The following is a 21709-nucleotide window of genomic DNA, read 5'->3' as shown; positions in this document are numbered from 1 at the left end:
TATTGGGCTTATTTGTGGTTTCAAAAGGTAAAATATTAAGGAGACAAACAAAACATATATAACAAGTTTGGGGAAGCATATAAACAAATAAAAGGGCTCGAACAAACCTCCTTTAAACCAAAGAAAGCACATAATGTAGCATGACTTGCATGTACTATTTAGGGTCTGATTAAAACTTAAAAGGTGGAGGCAGATTGATTTATTACATAGTTCAGATAAGAAGCCCGAATCAGGCCTGCCTGCTGGTTGTAGCTGATAAAAAGTCTGATTCAGTTTATAAACTTTCACCATATGGCTTGCCTAAGTGTTAGACCAATACCCTATAGGCATAATATCTACTGATTCCAGAAACAATGAAGTAAACATGAATAAATACTGATTTAAGAAAAAAATCGTCTTTTATTAAAGAAAGGCGAGTTTTAGCAAAAGAGCATGTGTCACTGTTACTGGTTTTAGACTTATAAGCAAGTGAAGCGGTTCAGATTCGATTGAAGCTCTAATAGGCATGCTTTCTATGTGTTGTCGATTTTGGACACTTTTATAAACATGGTAAAAATGCAGAAATCCTATAGGCATGGCATCTAGATGCTAAATTTTGTTTAAAGCCTATGAACATGATATCTAATTGCGGTTGATTATATAAGACCTATAAACATGTTTGCCTAATGAGGAATGCATATGCAAGATTCAGAACAAACCTATAGGCAGGATATCTATATGATACGCAGAAAATTCAGAAATTCCAATAGGCAAATATCTATATGATATGCATAAATTCATAAATAACCTATAGGCATGGTATCTATATGGGAATGCAAGATTCCTATAAACATGGTATCTATACATGAGAATGCAGAAATTCTTAGAGACATGGTATCTATATGAGAATGCAAGATCCCTATAGACATGGTGTTTATATGAGAATGCAAGAATTCATAAACTCCTATAGGCAGGTTATCTACCCTTTTTGTATACATAGTTACCCTTCCCTTCTTACTAGCCATCCCCGAGAGATTTATAACAAAGTTATTACAGCCCAAAAAATAAAGTAAAGAAAAATACATAAGAAATTAAAAATACAACCAAGGAGAGCCTGATTCAGACTTCCTATCTGAAGTATGAAGTAAACTAACTCCAAGAGATCATATTTCAAAGCCTTTCTCCAATTTGGGGTGTGTCAAAGTTACCTAAGAGTTTCATAAGAACTCCGGACAGTGCTTACACCCAAATGTATCACCAGATTAAGCTATAGTGCAGTGTGGAAGGGCCAGCCCTCAGGTGTCCAAGTTTGGAGGGAACTCAGGGTCCCAAAGCAAGGCTCACAAGAGGGGGGCAGAACTTAGGAACTAAGAGAGAGTGCAAGTGTGAAAGTAGCATTCTGAAAGAGGAATAACTTAAAATCAATACACATAAGGGTGTAGGGAAATGGGGGAATTTGAAAGAGCTAAAGAAAAGCAAGCTGATGGGCACACCCAGCATTGGGAGATGCTGGCACACCCTCCAGCCTGTTTGCTTAGAGGTTAAGACTCCATTGGTTCAAACTTAATTCATGGGAAACAACTCACATTGTCATGCCTTAAGTCACAACTCTCAAACATATAGGGGTAATAGGGATATGGAGCAAGGATTCACAGCAGAAATAGGCAGAAAGATATAAGCATACTAACTTGAATATTGAACTTTACAGAAACAATAAAGTAGACATGTATATAAAAGTTGTAAATGAACACATTGTGATGATGCTGAACCTTAAATTAGGACATACTAGTTTCAAAGAAACAAATAGAGAAAATGCAGTAGTCTTGTAAAAGTCACATTGCAGACAAGAAGAGAAAATAATATTGTGTGTAAGTAAGAATTTAGAAGAGATTGTAAATTGTGTAGTGTTGTCATTTGTGAAAAAGGGTCGTGCCTTTTATAGTATGAAAATCATGAGGAAATAAGGTAAGAAAATAGTTAAGGAGCTGATTGTCAATCAATTACACATGACTTTCTTTAATTAAGGGATTCTGATTCAAACGGGTAGAAGTCACTTAAGGAAAAAAATTGAATAAACACTTTGTGTAAAGCATGCAATTAGGGGCAAGTACAAAAAAGGTTACTTAAGGACAAGGTTTTTAAATACACAGTTTGTGCAAATAAGGTAAGCAAATCAATTAACAAGCAGTAAATCAAAAGGGTCTTAGATTTGCATGAATGAACCGAGTCAGAAAAGATGAAGAAGGGTTTTAACTTAGGCCGAGTCACAGAGAAAATCAACAAACAATGGAAAGAAATCAATCAAGCCATATTCAGAAGGAAGTTTGAACTAATTGCAAATTTGAAAACCATTTTAGAGGGAAACTCATCATATATAAGGAGCATACGAGCATGTTAAGCATGAAAAAGACTGTGGTGTCATTGTAAAATCAGTAAAAGAATCTAGTGAAGAAAAGTTTAGTAAAAAGCCAGAATTTTATGAAAACAAAGATGTCCAAACTCAGTTCAGAGACTCGAAGTTAGTCTGAAAGAATTAGGGATTTTTTGAAATAAAACCCTAGTTCAAGCAAACCACAAAGCAGAGATGAGAGGGCAAGCAATTGAATCGAAACATGTTTAGAGGTTTCAGAAAAGAACTGAAACTTCCAACATGCTTCTTTTAGCAACAGAACTCATAAGTAACATGAAAATACAGTAGAAGGGTTCAAAGAAAACAGAGTGAAGAAACTAATTTGAAGCATAATGAGAAAAGACTGATAAGAACGGTGGAAGAAGCATGCTTAAGAAGATTTTTTAGAAGAAACTTAACAGAGCTCACTAGAAAAAAAATAGTAAGAACACAATAGAAAAAAATATAGTAGGAGAACATACCAGAACATGGTAGAAGAAAATACCAGAACACAGAAGAAAATCATACGAAAACATAGTATAGGAAAACACAGTAAGAGATGCATACAAGAACATGGTAGAAGAAAATACAAGAACACAGTAGAGGCAAATACGAGAATACAGTAGGAAAAACATACAAGAACATGGCAGAAGAAAAAATACAAGAACCAAGTAGAAGCAAATACACATAAAAGGAAAAAGAAAGTAAGAAAGCACTTAAATACTTTCAGAAAATCCTAGATCGGAAAAGAAATATTTTGAAAGTAGTTTTTTGAAAGAAAAGTTAGGAAAACGTTTAAGACCTTAAGGAAAGCATGGATCTGGAACAGATCTAAGGGAATCAGAAAAACCTCGAAGGGTTAGGGTTTCAGAAGAACCCTAGAAATGAGAAAGACTTTGAAAAGGTCACTGATCTGAGCCGGAGAAGTCAAAACTAGGCTCGAAGCAGGCATGGCTCGCCGGAGCAGGCCGAAGATGGCCATAAATCTTGAATCAAACGGAGCCTGGACCAAGATTCTTCGTGTTCAGGCCTTAAATCTTCAGAAATCAGTCATGTGGGTGCATAGGAGGCCGGTGCAGGACCCTCATAGAGCCATGGATTCTGGTGGCTTTCGAGGCGGATAAGGCGGAGGTGGTAGAAGGTGGCTAGGGTTTGAGAAGATTTGAGAGAGTGGAGGATTCAGAGGCGGCTAGTAGGTGAAAAATGATTTAGGTTTGTTGAGTGTTGGTAAATTAAAAAAGGAAAGGGAGAACGTGAGCCATTGATCTGTTAGATCAACGACTGGATTTAAAAGGGGAGCTGGGCGGGTTGGATTTGATCGGGTCAGGGGCAGGTAATTTTTAGGAATTGGGTTGGGGTTCAATTGGGTTCAATTAGGGGCTAATTTAAGGCTAAAATTGAAATAGGTAGGGCTAGTATTTAAATAGCCACTTTTTCACTTATTTATTTTATAAAAATAGTAAAATAATTTCTGGAAACAAATTAAAGGTACTAAATTAATTAATAATATATAAATATTATACTAAAAATACTGGAGCCAATTTTGTAATTATAAATGCAATTAAATCTTAAAGTAGGCTAATATTGCAATTATGTGCAATTTAGCTTAAAAATACTAAATAAATTTGTAAAAATATGCGAAAATTACCTTAGCTATATTTTGGTATAAACACGAGAATCCAATAAATGATTTACAAAAATGACAATTTTGGAACACTTATTGGTTTTTCTTGATAAAATAGGGCAATAAAATTGATTTAAAAATCTTTAAAAAAATTGAGAAAAATAATAGGACCTTGGGATATGCTTATATATGCCTATATATATATTATTTTAAAAGGTATTTTACATATGAAAATATATAAGAAAAAATTGGGTATCAACACTACATTAACTCATCCTCCACGATCAAGGCATGGATATATTTAAAACAAATAAATCTTATTACGAATATTATAATAAGAGAATTTATATGCATAACAGAGAGATTAATGTTACTTGATGAGTTTTTTCATAACAATAAAGTAAATATGAGATATTAGTCCTTAAAGAAGTTAATAAATGAGCCATGTACATGTTACGTGCATCTTTTTCCATGTGAAAGTATTTCTAGGGTGAGGTATTATTTTTGTGTAAATTATTTTAGTAAAATAAATATGTGCATAATGCTAGTATAAAATTTAGTTTAGTAGATTCAATTAAATAGGAAAGAAAATCAAAGTTACTTGATAGCTATTTCTATCATTTTTCAGTAAGGCTTTGGCTTGCACTAGCAAAGAAAGAGAGCCTCAGTGAAGAATATCTCATGTCTTTCAATTACGCCTACATTAGCAAAGTAATCAACTAAAAAAAAATTTCCCCGTATGAATGTGTTACTTGAAACCTCTCTAAACCCATCAGTTGGTTAATCTGCAGAATTAATCTCCTGATATGTGATCGCTGCCTACTCCGCACTTCTAAAAAGTAGGAAGACAGGATCGCAATAGCTTTTACCCGATTTGTGGGTCGGGATCACTTTCCACAGGGAGCTAGGAATGAAGTTGAGTATCTATTTAGATTGAGATTGTGTAGTTGTTCCAAATATCACTTCCAATCATTTTTGGTTTTTCTTTAACAAACTACTATTATCAACTACTAATTATAAATGCAACTAGATTATGCTAAACGAGAATTGCTAAAAGTTGTATCTAATGGATAAAAAAGCACTAGGGTAGTGGCATCCTCCTAGGTATCCAATTGACGGGTAATTGCTTCTAAGGCACGATTGACATGATTGGGGAAATATGCTATAACTGCTGTACGATTTTACCCTCTCTCACACCTCTCGGTAGAGAGAGTGGTTTTGCCCAATTGACTTTCTCAAGACCAAATGGGTTGGCAAATTTGCTCAAGCAACTAGGGTTCAAGTCGGGTAATTACTCTCTCGAGGTTTAACCCTTTAATTGGGACTATCAATTCTCTTGAGTCCATCCCAATTCCTTGTTGGGTCAACTTTGGAGACTTAGGCTCTCTTTCTCAAGACGTGCCAAGTGAATTTAGCATAAACCAGTGTTTGCAACCACCAATTCATAAATTAAACCATAAAATTGACCCAAATAACAAACACTCATAGTCAATCTAGCCCTAAATCACAATACCCATCAATTACCCACACTAGGGTTGAGCCACAACCCTAGCTAATGGGTTTAGCTACTCATGCTTGAAGAGAAAAATAGAGAAGTCGATGAAGATAAAGACATATTAATTAATTTCTAAGGTAAATACAAAGATTCAATGATAAAAACTAAGTAAAAATGCCCAAAATGGCTACAGATGGTCTTCTCACGAGCGCAGCTCAGTTCAGAAAATAGTTGATCCCCTAAAAATGGAAAAAAAGTTCTATTTATACTAAGCTGGAAAAACTGGACAAAAATGCCCCTGCGGGGTCAGTGCGAACCGCACAAAATGGTGTGCGGCCGCACTAGGCTCTTGACTCTGAAATTTCAACTCTTTGAACCTTGGCTTCGCGAACCGCGCAGAATAGACCGCGGCCTCGGAGGCTTCCAATGCGGTCCGCGCAGAATGGACTGCGGACCACACAGGCTTGAACCTTGGCACTTGACATCTCTCTGAAGTTTGCTTCTGCGAACCGCATAAAATGGTAGTGCGGCCGCGGTGTCTTCAGTGCGGACCACACAATATGTACTGCAGCCGCACTACTTTGATGCCATCAAATCCAGCTCTCTGAATCTCCCTAATGCGAACCGCACAAAGTGTAGTGCGACCGCACTAGGTCTATTTGTTCTGAGTTGTCTTGTCTTTGGTACTTGTGCAGGTTTCACTCCTTTTGAGCCGATCTTTAACGTCTCGTCACTTTGTTGATTAAAACTGCAATCAAGCACAACTTATGAGCCTTTTGGGACTATTTTGTAAGAATTTATAATCAAAACGTAAGCAAGAAGGAGCATGAAACACGTCAAAATCCCTAGTTATCAATATGCCACATAGGTAAAGTGTTGCTGCCATCCTAGAAAAGAACATATACCCAAAATCTCAGGAATACATAAGAACAATCAATGTAAATTATAGTTTTATAAAAAAGAACTATTTACAGCTACACGGCTTCATCTTTCCCATCTTTTGGAAAAAACCTCTTCCAAAACCAATGTTGTTTGAAGAGATCTTCCTAAACTCCTTCTCCATCTTTTATTTTTCTCTCGGGCAAAAATTTATAAATTGAAAAGCACATTCCCAATGTCAAAGCAGCAAATAACATGTATATCCAAGCCTTGAGAGCAAGAAGGTGCATCGAAACAGATGGATACATGATTAGGGACATGAGCAAAGATATGCTCGCCTCCCGGTATGCGCCTAACACTTTAATCTCTTCGGCGTAAAATTCTTCGGTCAATTTAGAAAGCCCCGAGAACATTAAATAGCAGCCTATGAGGGGGATGAAAAATGTCATGCCAACATAGGCACTCTTTTGGCTTAGTTTAAAGATATGGTCTCCTACCAAAAGGAAGAGACCCAACAAGGAAACCTCAAAAAATCCGAGAATAGTGATATCAAGTTACGTATGCTATATTTCAGTTAATTAAAATTGATCTATATAAAGAAAACCTAAATAAAAAAGAAATGAAGAAGTACTTGTGCTAAAATCATGCCTAAACATGCCGAGATTAGAGTCCTCCATCGGTCGAAGAAATTGTAACTCGGATAAGCGAGCCCAACAACTCCAGCTCGAACAACTCCGGCAATAAGCGGAGCGACGAAGGAGGCATTATAGGTGTATCCAGCTGACTGCAGAAGTAATGGTCCAAAGAATAGTATTGAGACTAAGACCAACACTTTCTAAAAAATTTGAGCCACTATATTAAGAAATAAAAAGAGCGAGTATGACAGTTTCTTCCTTTTTCTCTTGCCTTCATATTTTATCATGCCTGCCAACATCTGTAGCTTTGCTTCTGCTCCACATTTCCTCAACATCTTAAGGGATGATTTTGCCTCCTCCATACACTCTTTCTTAATGAGAAATCTTGGGGTCTCACTAAAAAAAGAAACACAATACAAAAAGTGGCAAAGCCAAATACCCACTACCTGCAAAGGACCACTCCAACCATAACGGAAGTTGTGAGGTTCTGCCATGTCCGCTGCTTTTGTGCTAGTACTTTCCCATAGCACCGTGGAGTTATAAGTAAAGGAAATCCACTTTGGTGCCTTTCCAACATTGATCTCACTCCATATAATGGGAATCACCTCCCAGATTAAAACTTATTTAAGTGTTTCATGCAATATGAAGCACAAAAGATTTAAAACTATATATTTTGATATTTCCTATTTCACAACATTGTAACTGATAGTAATGGTTAATTGTATAATACTAACCTTGAACACTCATATTTACAGCAACTAATTTGGCACAAGCCAAAGGAGAAAAAATTAAACCTACATTAACTCATCCTCCACGATCAAGGTATGGATATATTTAAAATAAATAAATCTTATTACGAATATTATAATAAGAGAATTTATGTGCATACGAGAGAGATTAATGTTACTTGATGAGTTTTTTCACAACAATAAAATAAATATGAGATTTTAGTCCCTAATAAAGTTGACAAATGAGTCATGTGCATGTTACGTGCATCTTTTTCCATGTGAAAGAATTGCTAGGGTGAGGTATTGTTTTTGTGTAAATTATTTTAGTAATAATAATATGTGCATAATTCTAGTATAAAATTTAATTTAGTAGATTAAATTATATATGAAAGAAAATCAAAGTCACTTGATAGCTATTTCTATCATTTTTCAGTAAGGCTTTGGCTTGCACTGACAAAGAGAGAGATCCTCAGTGAAGAAATATCTCATGTCTTTCAACTACACCTACATTAGCAAGATAATCAACTAAAAAATTGCTACCCCGTAGCAATGTATTACTTGAAACCTCCCTAAACTCATCAGTTGGTTAATTTGTAGAGTTAAGCTCATAATCTGCCACATAGGTAGTGTGCTGCTGCCATCCTAGAAAAAAAATATATACCCAAAATCTCAAGAATACATAAGAACAACCAATGTAAATTATAGTTTTTTTACAGTAATAAAATAACTTACAGCTACACGGCTTCAATATTGTCATCTTTTGGAAGAAATCCAAAACCAATGTTGTTTGAAGAAATCTTCCTTAACTCCTTCGCCATATTTCTTTCTCTCTCGGACAAAAATTTATAAATTGAGAAGCACATTCCCAATGTCAGAGCAACAAATATCATGTATATCCAAACCTTGAGAGCAAGAAGGTGCATCGAAACAGATGGATACATGAAGGGACATGAGCAAAGATATACCCGTCTCCCAGCATGCGCCTAACACTTCAATTTCTTCGGCGTAAGATTCTTCAGTCCACTTAGAAGGCCTCGAGAACATTGAATAGCAGCCTATGAGGGGGATGAAAAATTCCATGCCAACATAGGCACTCTTTTGATTCAGTTGAAAGATATGGTCTCCTACAAAAAGGAAGAGATCCAACAAGGAAACTTGAAAAAATCTGAGAAGAGTGATATCAAGTTACATATGCTACATTTCAGTTAATTAAAATTTATTTATATAAAAAAAACCTAAATAAGAAGGAAATGAAGAAGTACCTAAGCTAAAATCACTCCTAAACATGCCGAGACTAGAGTCCTCCATCGGTCGAAGAAGTTGTAACTCGAATAAATGAGCCCAACAACTCCAACTCGAACAACTCCGGCAATAAGCGGAGAGACAAAGGAGGCATTATAGGTGTATCTAGCTGACTGCAGAAGTAATGGTTCAAAGAATAGTATTGATTCTAAGTCCAACACTCCCTGGAAAAGTTTCTCCACTATATTAAGAAGTAAAAGGGGCGAATGCGACAGTTTCTTCCTTTTCCTCTTGCCTTCATTTTCCATCATGCCTGCCAACGTCTGCAGCTTTACTTCTGCTCCACATTTCCTCAACATCTTAAGGGATGCTTTTGCCTCCTCCATACGCCTTTTTTTAATGAGAGACCTTGGGGTCTCACTAAAAAAGAAACACAATACAAAAAGTGGAAAAGCCAAAAACCCACTACCTCCAAAGGACCACTCCAACCATAACAGAAGTTGTGAGGTTCTGCCATGTCCACTGCTTTTGTGCTAGTATTTTCCCATAGCACCGTGGAGTTATAGGCAAAGAAAATCCACTTTGGTGCCTTTCAAACATTGATCTCACTCCATATAATGTGAATCACCTCCAAGATTAAAACTTATTTAAGTGTTTCATGCAATATGAAGCACAAAAGATTTAAAAATATATTTTGAATTTTCCTATTTCACAACATTGCAACTGATAGTAACGGTTAATTGGATAATACTAACCTTGAACACTCATATTTACAGCAACTAATTTGGCACAAGCCAAAGGAGAAAAGATTAAACCTACATTAACTCATCCTCCACGATCAAGGTATGGATATATTTAATATAAATAAATCTTATTACGAATATTATAATAAGAGAATTTATATGCATACCAGAGAGATTAATGTTACTTGATGAGCTTTTTTCACAACAATAAAATAAATATGAGATTTTAGTCCTTAAAGAAGTTGACAAATGAGTCATGTGCATGTTACGTGCATCTTTTTCATGTGAAAGCATTGCTAGGGTGAGATATTATTTTTGTGTAAATTATTTTAGTAACAATAATATGTGCATAATGCTAGTATAAAATTTAGTTTAGTAGATTCAATTAAATAGGAAAGAAAATCAAAGTCACTTGATAGCTATTTCTATCTTTTTTCAGTAAGGCTTTGGCTTGCACTGGCAAAGAGAGAGCGCCTCAGTGAAGAAATATCTCATGTCTTTCAACTACGCCTACATTAGCAAGGTAATCAACTAAAAATTTGCTTCCCCGTAGCAATGTGTTACTTGAAACCTCCCTAAACTCATCCGTTGATCAATTTGCAGAGTTAAGCTCATAATCTACCACATAGGTAGAGTGCTGCTGCTATCCTAGAAAAAAATATATACCCAAAATCTCAAGAATACATAAGAACAACCAATGTAAATTATAGTTTTTTACAGTAATAAAATAACTTACAGCTACACGGCTTCAACATTGCCATCTTTTGGAAGAAATCCAAAACCAATGTCGTTTGAAGAGATCTTCCTTAACTCCTTCGCCATCTTTCTTTCTCTTTCGGACAAAAATTTATAAATTGAGAAACACATTCCCAATGTCAGAGCAGCAAATATCATGTATATCCAAGCCTTGAGAACAAGAATGTGCATCGAAACGGATGGATACATGATTAGGGACATGAGCAACGATATGCTCGTCTCCCAGCATGCACCTAACAATTCAATCTCTTTGGCGTAAGATTTTTCAGTCCACTAAGAAGGCCTCAAGAACATTGAATAGCAGCCTATGAGGGGGATGACAAATTCCATGCCAACATAGGCACTCTTTTGGCTCAGTTGAAAGATATGGTCTCCTACCAAACGGAAGAGACCTAACAAGGAAACCTGAAAAAATTCGAGAAGAGTGATATCAAGTTACGTATGCTATATTTCAGTTAACTAAACTTGATCTATATAAAAAAAACTAAATAAGAAGGAAATGAAGAAGTACCTGTGCTAAAATCATGCCTAAACATGCCGAGACTAGAGTCCTCCGTCGGTCGAAGAAGTTGTAACTTGGATAAATGAGCCCAACAACTCCAGCTCGAACAACTCCGGCAATAAGCGGAGCGACGATGGAGGCATTATAGGTGTATGTAGCTGACTGCAGAAGTAATGGTCCAAAGAATAGTATTGAGTCTAAGCCCAACACTTGTTGGAAAATTTGCACCACTATATTAAGAAGTAAAAGGGCGAGTGCGACAGTTTTTTCCTTTTCCTCTTGCCTTCATTTTCCATCATGTCTGCCAACATCTGCAGCTTTACTTCTGCTCCACATTTCCACAACATCTTAAGAGATGCTTTTGCCTCCTCCATACTCCCTTTCTTAATGAGAAACCTTGGGGTCTTACTAAAAAAAGAAACATAATACAAGAAGTGGCAAAGCCAAAAATCCACTACTAGCAAAGGACCACTCCAACCATAACGGAAGTTGTGAGGTTGTGGCATGTCCACTACTTTAGTGCTAGTACTTTCCCATAGCACAGTGGAGTTATAAGTAAAGGAAATCCACTTTGGTGCATTTCCAACATTGATCTCACTCCATATAATGAAAATCACCTGCAAAATTAAAATTTATTTAAGTGTGTCATGCAATATGAAGCACAAACTATATATTTTGATATTTCCTATTTCACAACATTGCAAATGATAGTAATGGCTAGTTGGATAATACTAACCTCGAACACTCATATTTACAGCAACTAATTTGGCACAAGCCAAATGAGAAAAGATTAAACCTATATTAACTCATCCTCCACGATCAAGGCATAGATATATTTTAAGCAAATAAATCTTATTACGAATATTATAATAAGAGAATTTATGTGCATATTAGAGAGTTTAATGTTACTTGATGAGCTTTTTCACAACAATAAAGTAAATATGAGATTTTAGTCCTTAAAGAAGTTGAGAAATGAGTCATGTGCATGTTGCATGCATCTTTTTTCATGTGAAAGCATTGCTAGGGTGAGGTATTATTTTTGTGTAAATTATTTTAATAACAATAATATGTGTATAATGCTAGTATAAAATTTAATTTAGTAGATTCAATTAAATAGGAAAGAAAATCAAAGTCACTTGATAACTATTTCTATCATTTTTCAGTAAGGATTTGGCTTGCACTGGCAAAGAGAGAGAGCCTCAGTGATGAAGTATCTCATGTCTTTCAACTACGCCTACATTAGCAAGGTAATCAACTAAAACTTTTCTTTCCCGTAGCAATGTGTTACCTGAAACCTCCCTAAACTCATCAGTTCGTTAATTTGCAGAATTAAGCTCATGATCTACCACATAGGTTGAGTGCTGCTGCCATCATAGAAAAGAACATATACCCAAAATCTCAAGAATACATAAGAACAATCAATGTTAATTATAGTTTTATAAAAAATAATAACTCACAGCTACATGGCTTCATCTTTGACATCTTTTGGAAGAAACCTCTTCCAAAACTAATGTTGTTTGAAGAGATCTTCCTCAACTCCTTCTCCATCTTTCTTTTTTATCTCGGGCAAAAATTTATAAATTAAGAAGCACATTCTCAATGTCAGAGCAGCAAATAATATGTATATCCAAGCTTTGAGAGCAAGAAGGTGCACCAAATGGATGGATTCATGATTAGGGACATGAACAAAGATATGCTCGTCTCCCTGCATACGCCTAACGCTTTAATCTTTTCGACGTAAGATTATTCAGTCCACTTAGAAGGCCCCGAGAACATTGAATAGCAGCCTATGAAGGGAAGACAAATGACATTCCAACATAGGCACTCTTTTGGCTCAGTTGAAAGATATGGTCTCCTACCAAAAGGAAGAGACCCAACAAGGAAACCTAAAAAAATCCGAGAAGAGTGATATCAAGTTACGTATGCTTTATTTCAGTTAATTAAAATTGATCTATATAAAGAAAACCTAAATAAGAAAGAAATGAAGAAGTACATATGCTAAAATCACACCTAAACATGCCGAGACTAGAGTCTTCCGTCAGCTGAAAAAGCTGTAACTCAGATAAGTGAGTCCAACAACTCCAGCTCGAATAACTCCTACAATGAGCGAAGCGATGAAGGAGGCATTATAGGTGTATCTAGTTGACTGCAGAAATAATGGTCCAGAGAATAGTATTGAGTCTAAGCCAAACACTTTCTGAAAATTTTTGAGCCACTATATTAAGCAGTTAAAGGGGTAAGTGTGACAGTTTCTTCCTTTTCCTCTTGCCTTCATTTTCCATCATGACTGCCAATATCTGCAACTTTACTTCTGCTCCACATTTTCTCAACATCTTAAGAGATGCTTTTGCCTTTTCCATACTCCCTTGCTTAATGATAAACCTCGGGGTTTCACTAAGAAAGAAAGAAAGACAGTACAAGAAGTGGCAAAGCCAGGAACCCACTACTGGCAAAGGACCATCTCCAACCATAACGGAAGTTGTGAGATTCTGCCATGTCCACTGCTTTTGTGCTAGTACTTTCTCATAGCACCATGGAATTATAAGCAAAGGAAATCCACTTTGGTGCCTTTCCAACATTGATCTCACTTAATATAATGGGAATCACCTGCAAGATTGTAACTTGTTTAAGTGTTTCATGCAATATGAAGCACAAAAGATTTAAAACTATATATTCTGATATTTCCTATTTCACAACATAGCAAATGCTAATAATGGTTAGTTGGATAATACTAACCTTGAACACTTATATTTTCCAGCAACTAATTTAGCACAAGCTAAAAAAAAATTAAACATACATTAACTCATCCTCCACGAACAGGGCATGGATATATTTCAAAGTAAATAATCTTATTACGAATATTTAAATAAGAGAATTTAGATGCATACTAGAGAGATTAATGTTACTTGATGGGGTTTTTACACAACTATAATGTAAATATGAGATTTTAGTCCTTAAAGAAGTTAACAAGTGAGTCATGTGCATGTTATGTGCATATTTTTCCATGTGAAAACACTGCTAGGGTAATGTATTATTTTTGCGTAAATTATTTTTGTAATGATAATATGTGCATAATGCTACTATAAAATTTAGTTTAGTAGATTCCAATTAAATAGGAAAGAAAATCAAAGTCACTTGACAGAGATAACTAATTATTTACTAATGTGAAATTCTTTTATGATGATTATATATATTTCTACTGGTGCTTTGGTTGCGATTCAGAATGGTATTAACGTGACAATATTTGTTGATAACCATAGTCCAAATAATGCTACATTGTCTAAGGAAATATCTTGCATTCTTACCATTGGCGTTATCATCCATGATAGAATTATAATAGCAACTGTCATGCTAGGAAATAGAAAAACATATTATGGTGAATCACTTGTCCAACATAGGGACGTTCCTCGTATATTATTATTATTATTATTATTATTTTGGCATTCCCTATGATGCACGATCAAGAGACTGCCTTATGTTGTTGGAAAGCACTAACGGCAGAAATAATGTCACGATCCAAAATTCCACACATTTTTGCAATTTTAGCGACCACATGAGTTTTGTTAGAAGCGTAGCAACTCGATAAGTAGAAGATGTAATCAAAATTTGATCATAATACATTTACAAACCGAAAGAAAGACCTTTCAGTGCTTTATTTCAGAACCAACAGAACAGCAAAAATTTTTGTTGGCATATTCTCAATAAAGATTGACAAAGAGGAAGCAATAGCAGGCTGGCTAACTAAAAGCAAAGCTGGCAAAGACATAGCAGGCTAGCTAACTGAAAGCAAAGTAGGCAAAGAAAAAAACTTGTGATCTAGCAAACAATTGGTGATTCCTTACACTTATTGTGTTTATTTCTTATTTCATTTCTTCTTAGACTTAGTATCAACACAGACATATAATTTAATGTAAACAACTAAGTTGAATAAGGGGTCATTTGGTAGGGTGCATTAGAGAAAATAATGCATGCATTAACTTTCGGTATTATTAATCCCTTGTTTGGTACATTTTTTTAATTTATGTATAACTAATGCAAGTATTAGTTATACAACTTATTTGGTATTATCCTATGTATAATTAATACATAACAAAACCATAGTATTAGCAATACCAAAACTATTAATGCATGCATTAGCATGGTTAAAGACAAAATTGTCCTTAAAGTCTCTTAAAGCTAAATAATATGGAGGACATTTTTGTAAACAACTAATTTTCTTAAATATTATACAATGCATTTTAATTTTCAATACACCATACCAAACAGTGATAAGAAATAATCTCTGCATAATTAATGCTTGTATTACTAACCCATATATTACTAATCATTGCATTACTAATACACCTTATTCAACATTATTCTGTAAACCCTACCAAAAAGACCCCTAGGTGTTTTTCCATTCATGCGCCAACTTGTACACAAGATATTAAAAAGAAAAACAAAAAAAGAAATAAGAAGCCTACGGGAAAAAAGAAAAATTGACAACTCACAGTACCGTTGTGTATCCAAACACAGAAGATCCAAACCTACCCTTCCCTCCATTTTAGAGTAACTGGATAACACAACACACACAACTCAGCGAAAAAAATAATTCAGAACTCAATCTTCAATGAACCTCTTCAACTGCAAATTCAACAACACTCTCTTCACCAATCATCTTCCTCCACGTCACACCTCGCTCTACAACCCTCGTGCAACTCGGTCCTCCGTCCGCTTCTCATCCGAGTCAACTCACAGAGTCAAACTCGCCGAGTCACTCCAATCCGAGACCCTGAAGCTTCTAGAATGGCCCGCCGTCTGTGGCCAGCTCTCCGCCTTCACTTCCACATCCATGGGCTTCGCTGCCGCACAATCTGCTGTGATTCCGGTGGGTAAAACTCCTGAAGAGAGCGGGAAACTCCTCTCTCAGACCTCCGCCGCCGTGGCAGTTCCTCGGCCGTTGGATTTCTCCGGAATTGAGGATGTTTCCCCTATTGTTAATGCTTCCATTGCCGGCGGAGTACTCTCAATTCGTGAGCTTTGCTCTGTGAAACGGACCTTGGGAGCGGCGAGGTTTTTGCTCCAACAGTTGGAGGAAATTGCTTCGCTGAATGATTTTTCTGACAGGTGTATTGCTGTATTTGATACTCCACTTAACTATTGACATACGGAATTTTTTTTTTGATTTTTTTGGCTCATTTTTCTTACATCATTGCATGATATCTTTTCGCTCTTAATTAAAAGTCTCGTCTGAAAATTGAGAATCTTTTTGGAAGGAGTGTTTCACTCCTCCTTAATGAAAATTCGAATTAGTCGGACCATTGAATTTCGGATATTAAAGTAAACGAAAAGTTCTTTCCTTTTGTATTGGTGGTTCATTTTTTTCCTTTTTTTAAATGATGTTTGAAACCCAAAAATTTCTTGATTATGAATATGAGTTCTAATAAAGTTAAATCCAAAGATGAATTCACCTAGAGTGTGCTTGCCCTTTATTTCTATGCCTTCTGAGAATGCCTTCCTACTCCCAATTGCAGTTAACTCAAAATGGCGAAGCTTGTCTCATGTGGTAGTGATGGATTCTCATGAAGTGCCATTTAAATAGTATTGAGCAGTTTCATTAGAATGTCTAATTATGTTCAAACAGGTACTCTCCTCTGAAGGAAATTCTTCACAATTGTGATTTTCTTGTGGAATTGGAGCAAAAAATAGAATTCTGTATTGATTGCAGCTTTTCAGCAATCCTTGACAGAGCTAGTGAAGATTTGGAAATTATAAGGTCTGAGAGAAAACGGAACATGGAAAATCTAGAATCATTGTTGAAGCAATTATCAACTCAAGTTTTTCAGGGTGGGGGATTTGACAGACCTTTAGTAACCAAGCGCCGTTCAAGAATGTGTGTTGCTGTCAGAGCTTCCCATAGATCTTTGCTTCCTAATGCCGTAATCCTAGATACGAGCAGTAGTGGATCTACATACTTCATGGAACCTAAAGAGGCAGTTGAGTTGAACAACATGGAAGTTAAGCTTTCCAGTTCTGAGAGGATTGAGGAGCAAACAATTTTGAGTTTGCTTACATCTGAAATAGCTGAATCTAATATGAAAATAAAACACTTATTAGATAGAATATTAGAAATTGATCTTGCATTTGCAAGAGCTGCTCATGCTCAGTGGATAGGTGGTGCCTGTCCAGCTTTAAGTTCAAGAAATTGTAACAATTCCCAATCTGAACTTTTATCTATAGATGTAGAAGGGATACGGCATCCATTGCTTCTTGAGTCCTCTTTGAGAAACTTGTCCACTGATGTGTCCCCAAGGTCGCCTGATTTGGATCAGGGAAATGGTGTCATGAATTTTAAAACAAAATCTCGTGCACGTTTCCCTGTGCCCATCGATATTAAAGTTGGTCATGGAACAAAGGTTGTTGTCATCTCGGGCCCTAATACTGGAGGGAAAACGGCTTCAATGAAGACTCTAGGACTGGCTTCTATGATGTTGAAAGCCGGTATGTATTTGCCTGCCCAAAATCAACCACGGCTTCCATGGTTTGATCTCATTCTGGCAGACATAGGAGACCAGCAGGTACTTGGTTTTGCTATACTCCCATCTTCCCTCTATCACCCATCTCTGCTGCATTATTTTTTCAATTTAACCCATTTGAAATTTCCTTTCCTTCTTCATTGTCTTGTTTTTTTCTTTCGCGCCAAAATTGAACTTTTTTATTTTGCCTACTGAAGTCTCTGGAACAAAGTCTGTCAACCTTTAGTGGGCACATTTCACGGCTTCGTGAGATTCTGGAAGTCGCTTCTAGAGAATCTTTAGTTCTTATTGATGAAATCGGAAGCGGGACCGATCCTTCAGAAGGTGTAGCACTTTCAGAAAGCATTCTGCAATATCTCAAGGACAGGGTTAATTTAGCTGTTATAACTACCCACTATGCAGATCTAACTCGCTTAAAAGAAAAGGACAATAGGTTTGAAACTGCAGCAACAGAGTTTTCCTTGGAGACTCTACAGCCTACCTATCGGATTCTTTGGGGAAGCAAGGGAGAATCGAATGCCTTAAATATTGCAAAATCAATGGGCTTTGATGAAAGAATAATTGACCGAGCAGTATTATGGGTGAACAAATTGACACCGGACAAGCAGCAGGAGCAGAAGGGATTACTTTATCGTTCACTAATTGAAGAAAGGGACAGACTAGAATATCAAGCAATGGAAGTTGCTTCTCTTCATTCAGATATTATGAACATTTATAATGAGGTATATTCAGAAGCTTTTCCTGAATTCATACTCCCATTCATATAAGTGGGGTACAAACTCAACGAACTCATAGCAGATGCCAAGTGATTACTAAATCCTGGAGCTGGTCAATTTGATGTTTGAACTTTGTTTTGTTTTTCGAATAAAAACCACCATGATCAGAATTTGTATAAGATCAAAACTTGTGGCTGCTATGATTCCCTCCCCACCCCCCCACCCCCCAAAAAAAAATACTCCCTCCGTTCCAATTTATGTGAACCTGTTTGACTGGACACGGAGTTTAAGAAAAAAATGAAGACTTTTGGAATTTGTGGTCCTAAACAAGTCCAAATGGGGCCCAGAGTATTGTGTGGTTATAAAAGCTTTTCATTAAGGGTAGAGTTGTAACTTTAAGCTAAATTGTTACCAAATTTAGAAAGGGTTCATTCTTTTTGGAACGGACCAAAAAGGAAATAGGTTCACATAAACTGGAACAGAGGGAGTAATAATCACATCTAGGTGCTTCTTGATCTTCCATCTAGGCTGTGACAAAGGCCCTACAAAAGTCAAGGTTGAGTTGATTGCATATCATCTTTGTAGGGATAGGCACGAGACATTAGATTTATTTTGGGAAGATGCTGCTGGGCAACCTTAGAGATATTGTTGTTAACCATTATTTTGAATTTCCTGTAATCTTCAGTATTTTCTTTTTTCCTTTTTCATGCAATGAAGATCAACAAGGAAGCACAAGATCTAGAGGGACGTGAAGCAGCTATCAAAGCAAAGGAAACGCATGAAATCCAACAGGAAGTGAGGACTGTGAAAAATGAGATCCACACTATAGTAGAGAAGTTTGAGAGCCAACTCAGAAATGCAAGTGCTGACGAGATTAATCCACTTGTGAAAAAAGCTGAATCTGCTATTGCATCGATAGTTGAAGCTCATCAGCCTAGTAAAGATTTTCTTTTCAGAGAAATAGGCCAGAGCCAGTACACACCTCAGGTTGGAGAACAAGTATATGTGAAGGCCTTTGGAAATAAGTTAGCCACTGTAGTTGAGGAACCTGGGGATGATGACAGTATCCTTGTTCAATATGGGAAAATCAGAGTCCGCGTGGACAAACGTAGTATAAGACCCATTCCCGCTGATGCTTCTTCCAGTGCAGCTGTCCTGAAAACCCAGGTTTGCCAACTCTGAGTTCTTTCTTCTCTCTCTTTCTATTTTAAATATAAATACATATACTACATAATACACCATTCACATGCATGGAAACATAGGCACCACTATGAGACTGGTGATTGAAAGTTTTTAAAGAAACGAGGTAGACCTAAAATCTTAGGGAAGAAAGTTGTCTCTATAGACCTACAATCTCTTGGATTCCACATTGACTTAGCGAAAAGTAAGGTACAATGGAAGATCTAGATTCATATAGGTGATAGCAATTAGTTTTGATTGAGATTTAGTCATGGCGGTGTGCTACTTTAGCTCCAATTTCTGCTAGGAGTCATTTAGCCTCATAGAGAACGGCAGTGCCAGAAAACCTAAAATCTTAAATATTCGAATGAGACTGGTAGAAACGGGATAACATAAATTGATTATCAACCATATGCATATGAGGCTAGTTTTTTAGTGTATATAACAGTTAGGCAATTCACTGTTGAGCTTGGAACTTATAAGCCTAGCTTCGATGCCTGCCTTGGTGTATAAAATGAATGGAGTTTCATGTTTCAGTAAAGACGAGTATCTTGAGAATTTCGCGTGTGAGCTAGGTTGCGTTTCACATATATCTGATATACGAACTCATGCTAGGCTGGTTCTCTCTTGCTATAAATTATGGGGAATGAAGAAAAGTTAATCATGACCTATGATGTAGGTTCAGCGGATCAGGAGTCTTAGGGACCTTGGAGGTCTCTCTAAAGCAAGCAAAAATCAGCAGGATTCTTATGGCCCTGTGCTGCAGACATCTAAAAACACCATAGACTTGCGTGGCCTGAGAGTGGAGGATGCTTCGCACCAGCTCAACATGGCTATTGACTCAAGAGCGCCTAATTCTGTTCTTTTTGTTATTCATGGGATGGGAACTGGGGTTGTAAAAGAATCTGCACATAAATTACTAAGAGATCATCCTCGTGTTGTTAAGTTTGAACAGGAAAGTCCTATGAATTATGGCTGTACAGTTGCTTATATCAAATGAAACACTTTGCAAACCCAGGTAAAAGGTAATATACACACTGAATAGTGTTTTTCTGACAATTCTCTTGTAAAAAGGCTTATCCTTTGGGCTTGTTCTCTCTCTCACTCACTTATTAAAAACCAAGAAACACGGAAGTGTTCTCTAAGGCCCTGTTTGTCCATAAAAAAATTCTGTTTTTTCCAAAAATGTGTTTGTCCATTAAATTTTGCAGTTTTTTTAATTTTTTTGAAAATGACTACTTTTTAAAAAAATTCAGAAAAACGTTTTTCTCCACACACAAAGCTGCAATATTTTTTCAAGTGAAATGCATGTTCAAACATAATTTTAAATTCGAAATACCATTTTTTCAACTTAACATCAAATACTATTTTTTTTTCAAAAATTACAATTTTTATGTCCAACTCCAATGCCTAGTAAATCAATTGCTGTATTTCCAAAACTTGCTTGCCCTCTTTTCTCCAATATAATGGGATAAAGCTTTTCTATTGAATATTTCTAATTCAACACTCGGTGTGGGTTTATTAGTTTTTGGACTGCTTACAAGTTAGTTGAGCAGCTTTCAATGTGAAAATTAAAATGGATAATCGTTTGTAGGGGCAACTTTCAAACAAAAAACAATTGTTTTCTCATTTCTGCTAATGGTTCTGTCCCACAGATTTCGCTGTTTTCAAATAATGTCTCAATCAGGAATTACATTATCTTAATATCTCTTCCCTATTAGTCAAGTTACATCAAAATAATGCATATATGAAAGATACCTTGACGTCCACCTCCACTGAAAAAAAGCTTAATTAGTTTCATCCATTGAAAGAACTGAAAGCTTGAAATAGCATTATTACGTGCTTTCTGAGACTTCATTGCATAGGCAAATAATTTTGGGTTTGAGTGGATCAATTATTTGGAAGAGTCCAATATTACCTGCTTCTCGAAGTGCGTAAAGTCATATACTGCTAGCTTCAGCCTTCTGTATTTAGATAAAACTTTCTTGGCTTGTTTCTACTGTCATATTCATGATCTAAAATCAAACGCACATTTGATGTTTAAAGTTCTAACTTTTAAAAATTTTAGTATTGAATCTATTATATTTTTAAGATTATGGGTTTATATCCATTATTTATGCAATTTTAATAAAGTTTTACTCCGTATCAAAAATTATGGATTTAATTAAGTAATTTTTACACCCTATAGAAAACCTTAGTACCATATTTATTTTAAATAAATACCATTTTAAAATATTACATCCTATAAATACCTTTTATCTTTTATAGCAAAAAATCTAAATATAGTTACATCCTACAATTAAGGCACCATATATACTAAATATTAT

The 21709-nt window shown here is 36.0% G+C and overlaps 1 protein-coding gene across 1 annotated transcript; it reads left to right on the top strand.

The window, feature by feature from the left end:
* The first annotated feature begins 15479 nt into the window (after positions 1-15479).
* On the top strand, positions 15480-20441 carry LOC107771537 (uncharacterized). Its single transcript, XM_016590925.2, has 5 exons — positions 15480-16078; positions 16596-17529; positions 17685-18209; positions 18921-19370; positions 20062-20441. The coding sequence occupies exons 1-5, from the start codon at positions 15582-15584 to the stop codon at positions 20380-20382; spliced, it is 2727 nt and encodes a 908-aa protein (XP_016446411.2). The 5' UTR covers positions 15480-15581; the 3' UTR covers positions 20383-20441.
* The last annotated feature ends 1268 nt before the right edge of the window (positions 20442-21709 follow it).

Source organism: Nicotiana tabacum, chromosome 3 (genome assembly GCF_000715075.1).
Source record: "Nicotiana tabacum cultivar K326 chromosome 3, ASM71507v2, whole genome shotgun sequence".
Taxonomy (NCBI): domain Eukaryota; kingdom Viridiplantae; phylum Streptophyta; class Magnoliopsida; order Solanales; family Solanaceae; genus Nicotiana; species Nicotiana tabacum.
Note: the sequence above shows the minus strand (reverse complement) of the source record. Positions and strands in the feature narration are given on the sequence as shown.

Bases quoted from the DNA above. Each gene is read 5' to 3' on its own strand.
- LOC107771537 (XM_016590925.2), top strand. From the start codon at position 15,582: ATGAACCTCTTCAACTGCAAATTCAACAACACTCTCTTCACCAATCAT. The intron at 18,210-18,920 runs GTATATTCAGAA...CATGCAATGAAG, and splicing joins TTATGAACATTTATAATGAG to ATCAACAAGGAAGCACAAGA. The intron at 19,371-20,061 runs GTTTGCCAACTC...CCTATGATGTAG, and splicing joins CAGCTGTCCTGAAAACCCAG to GTTCAGCGGATCAGGAGTCT.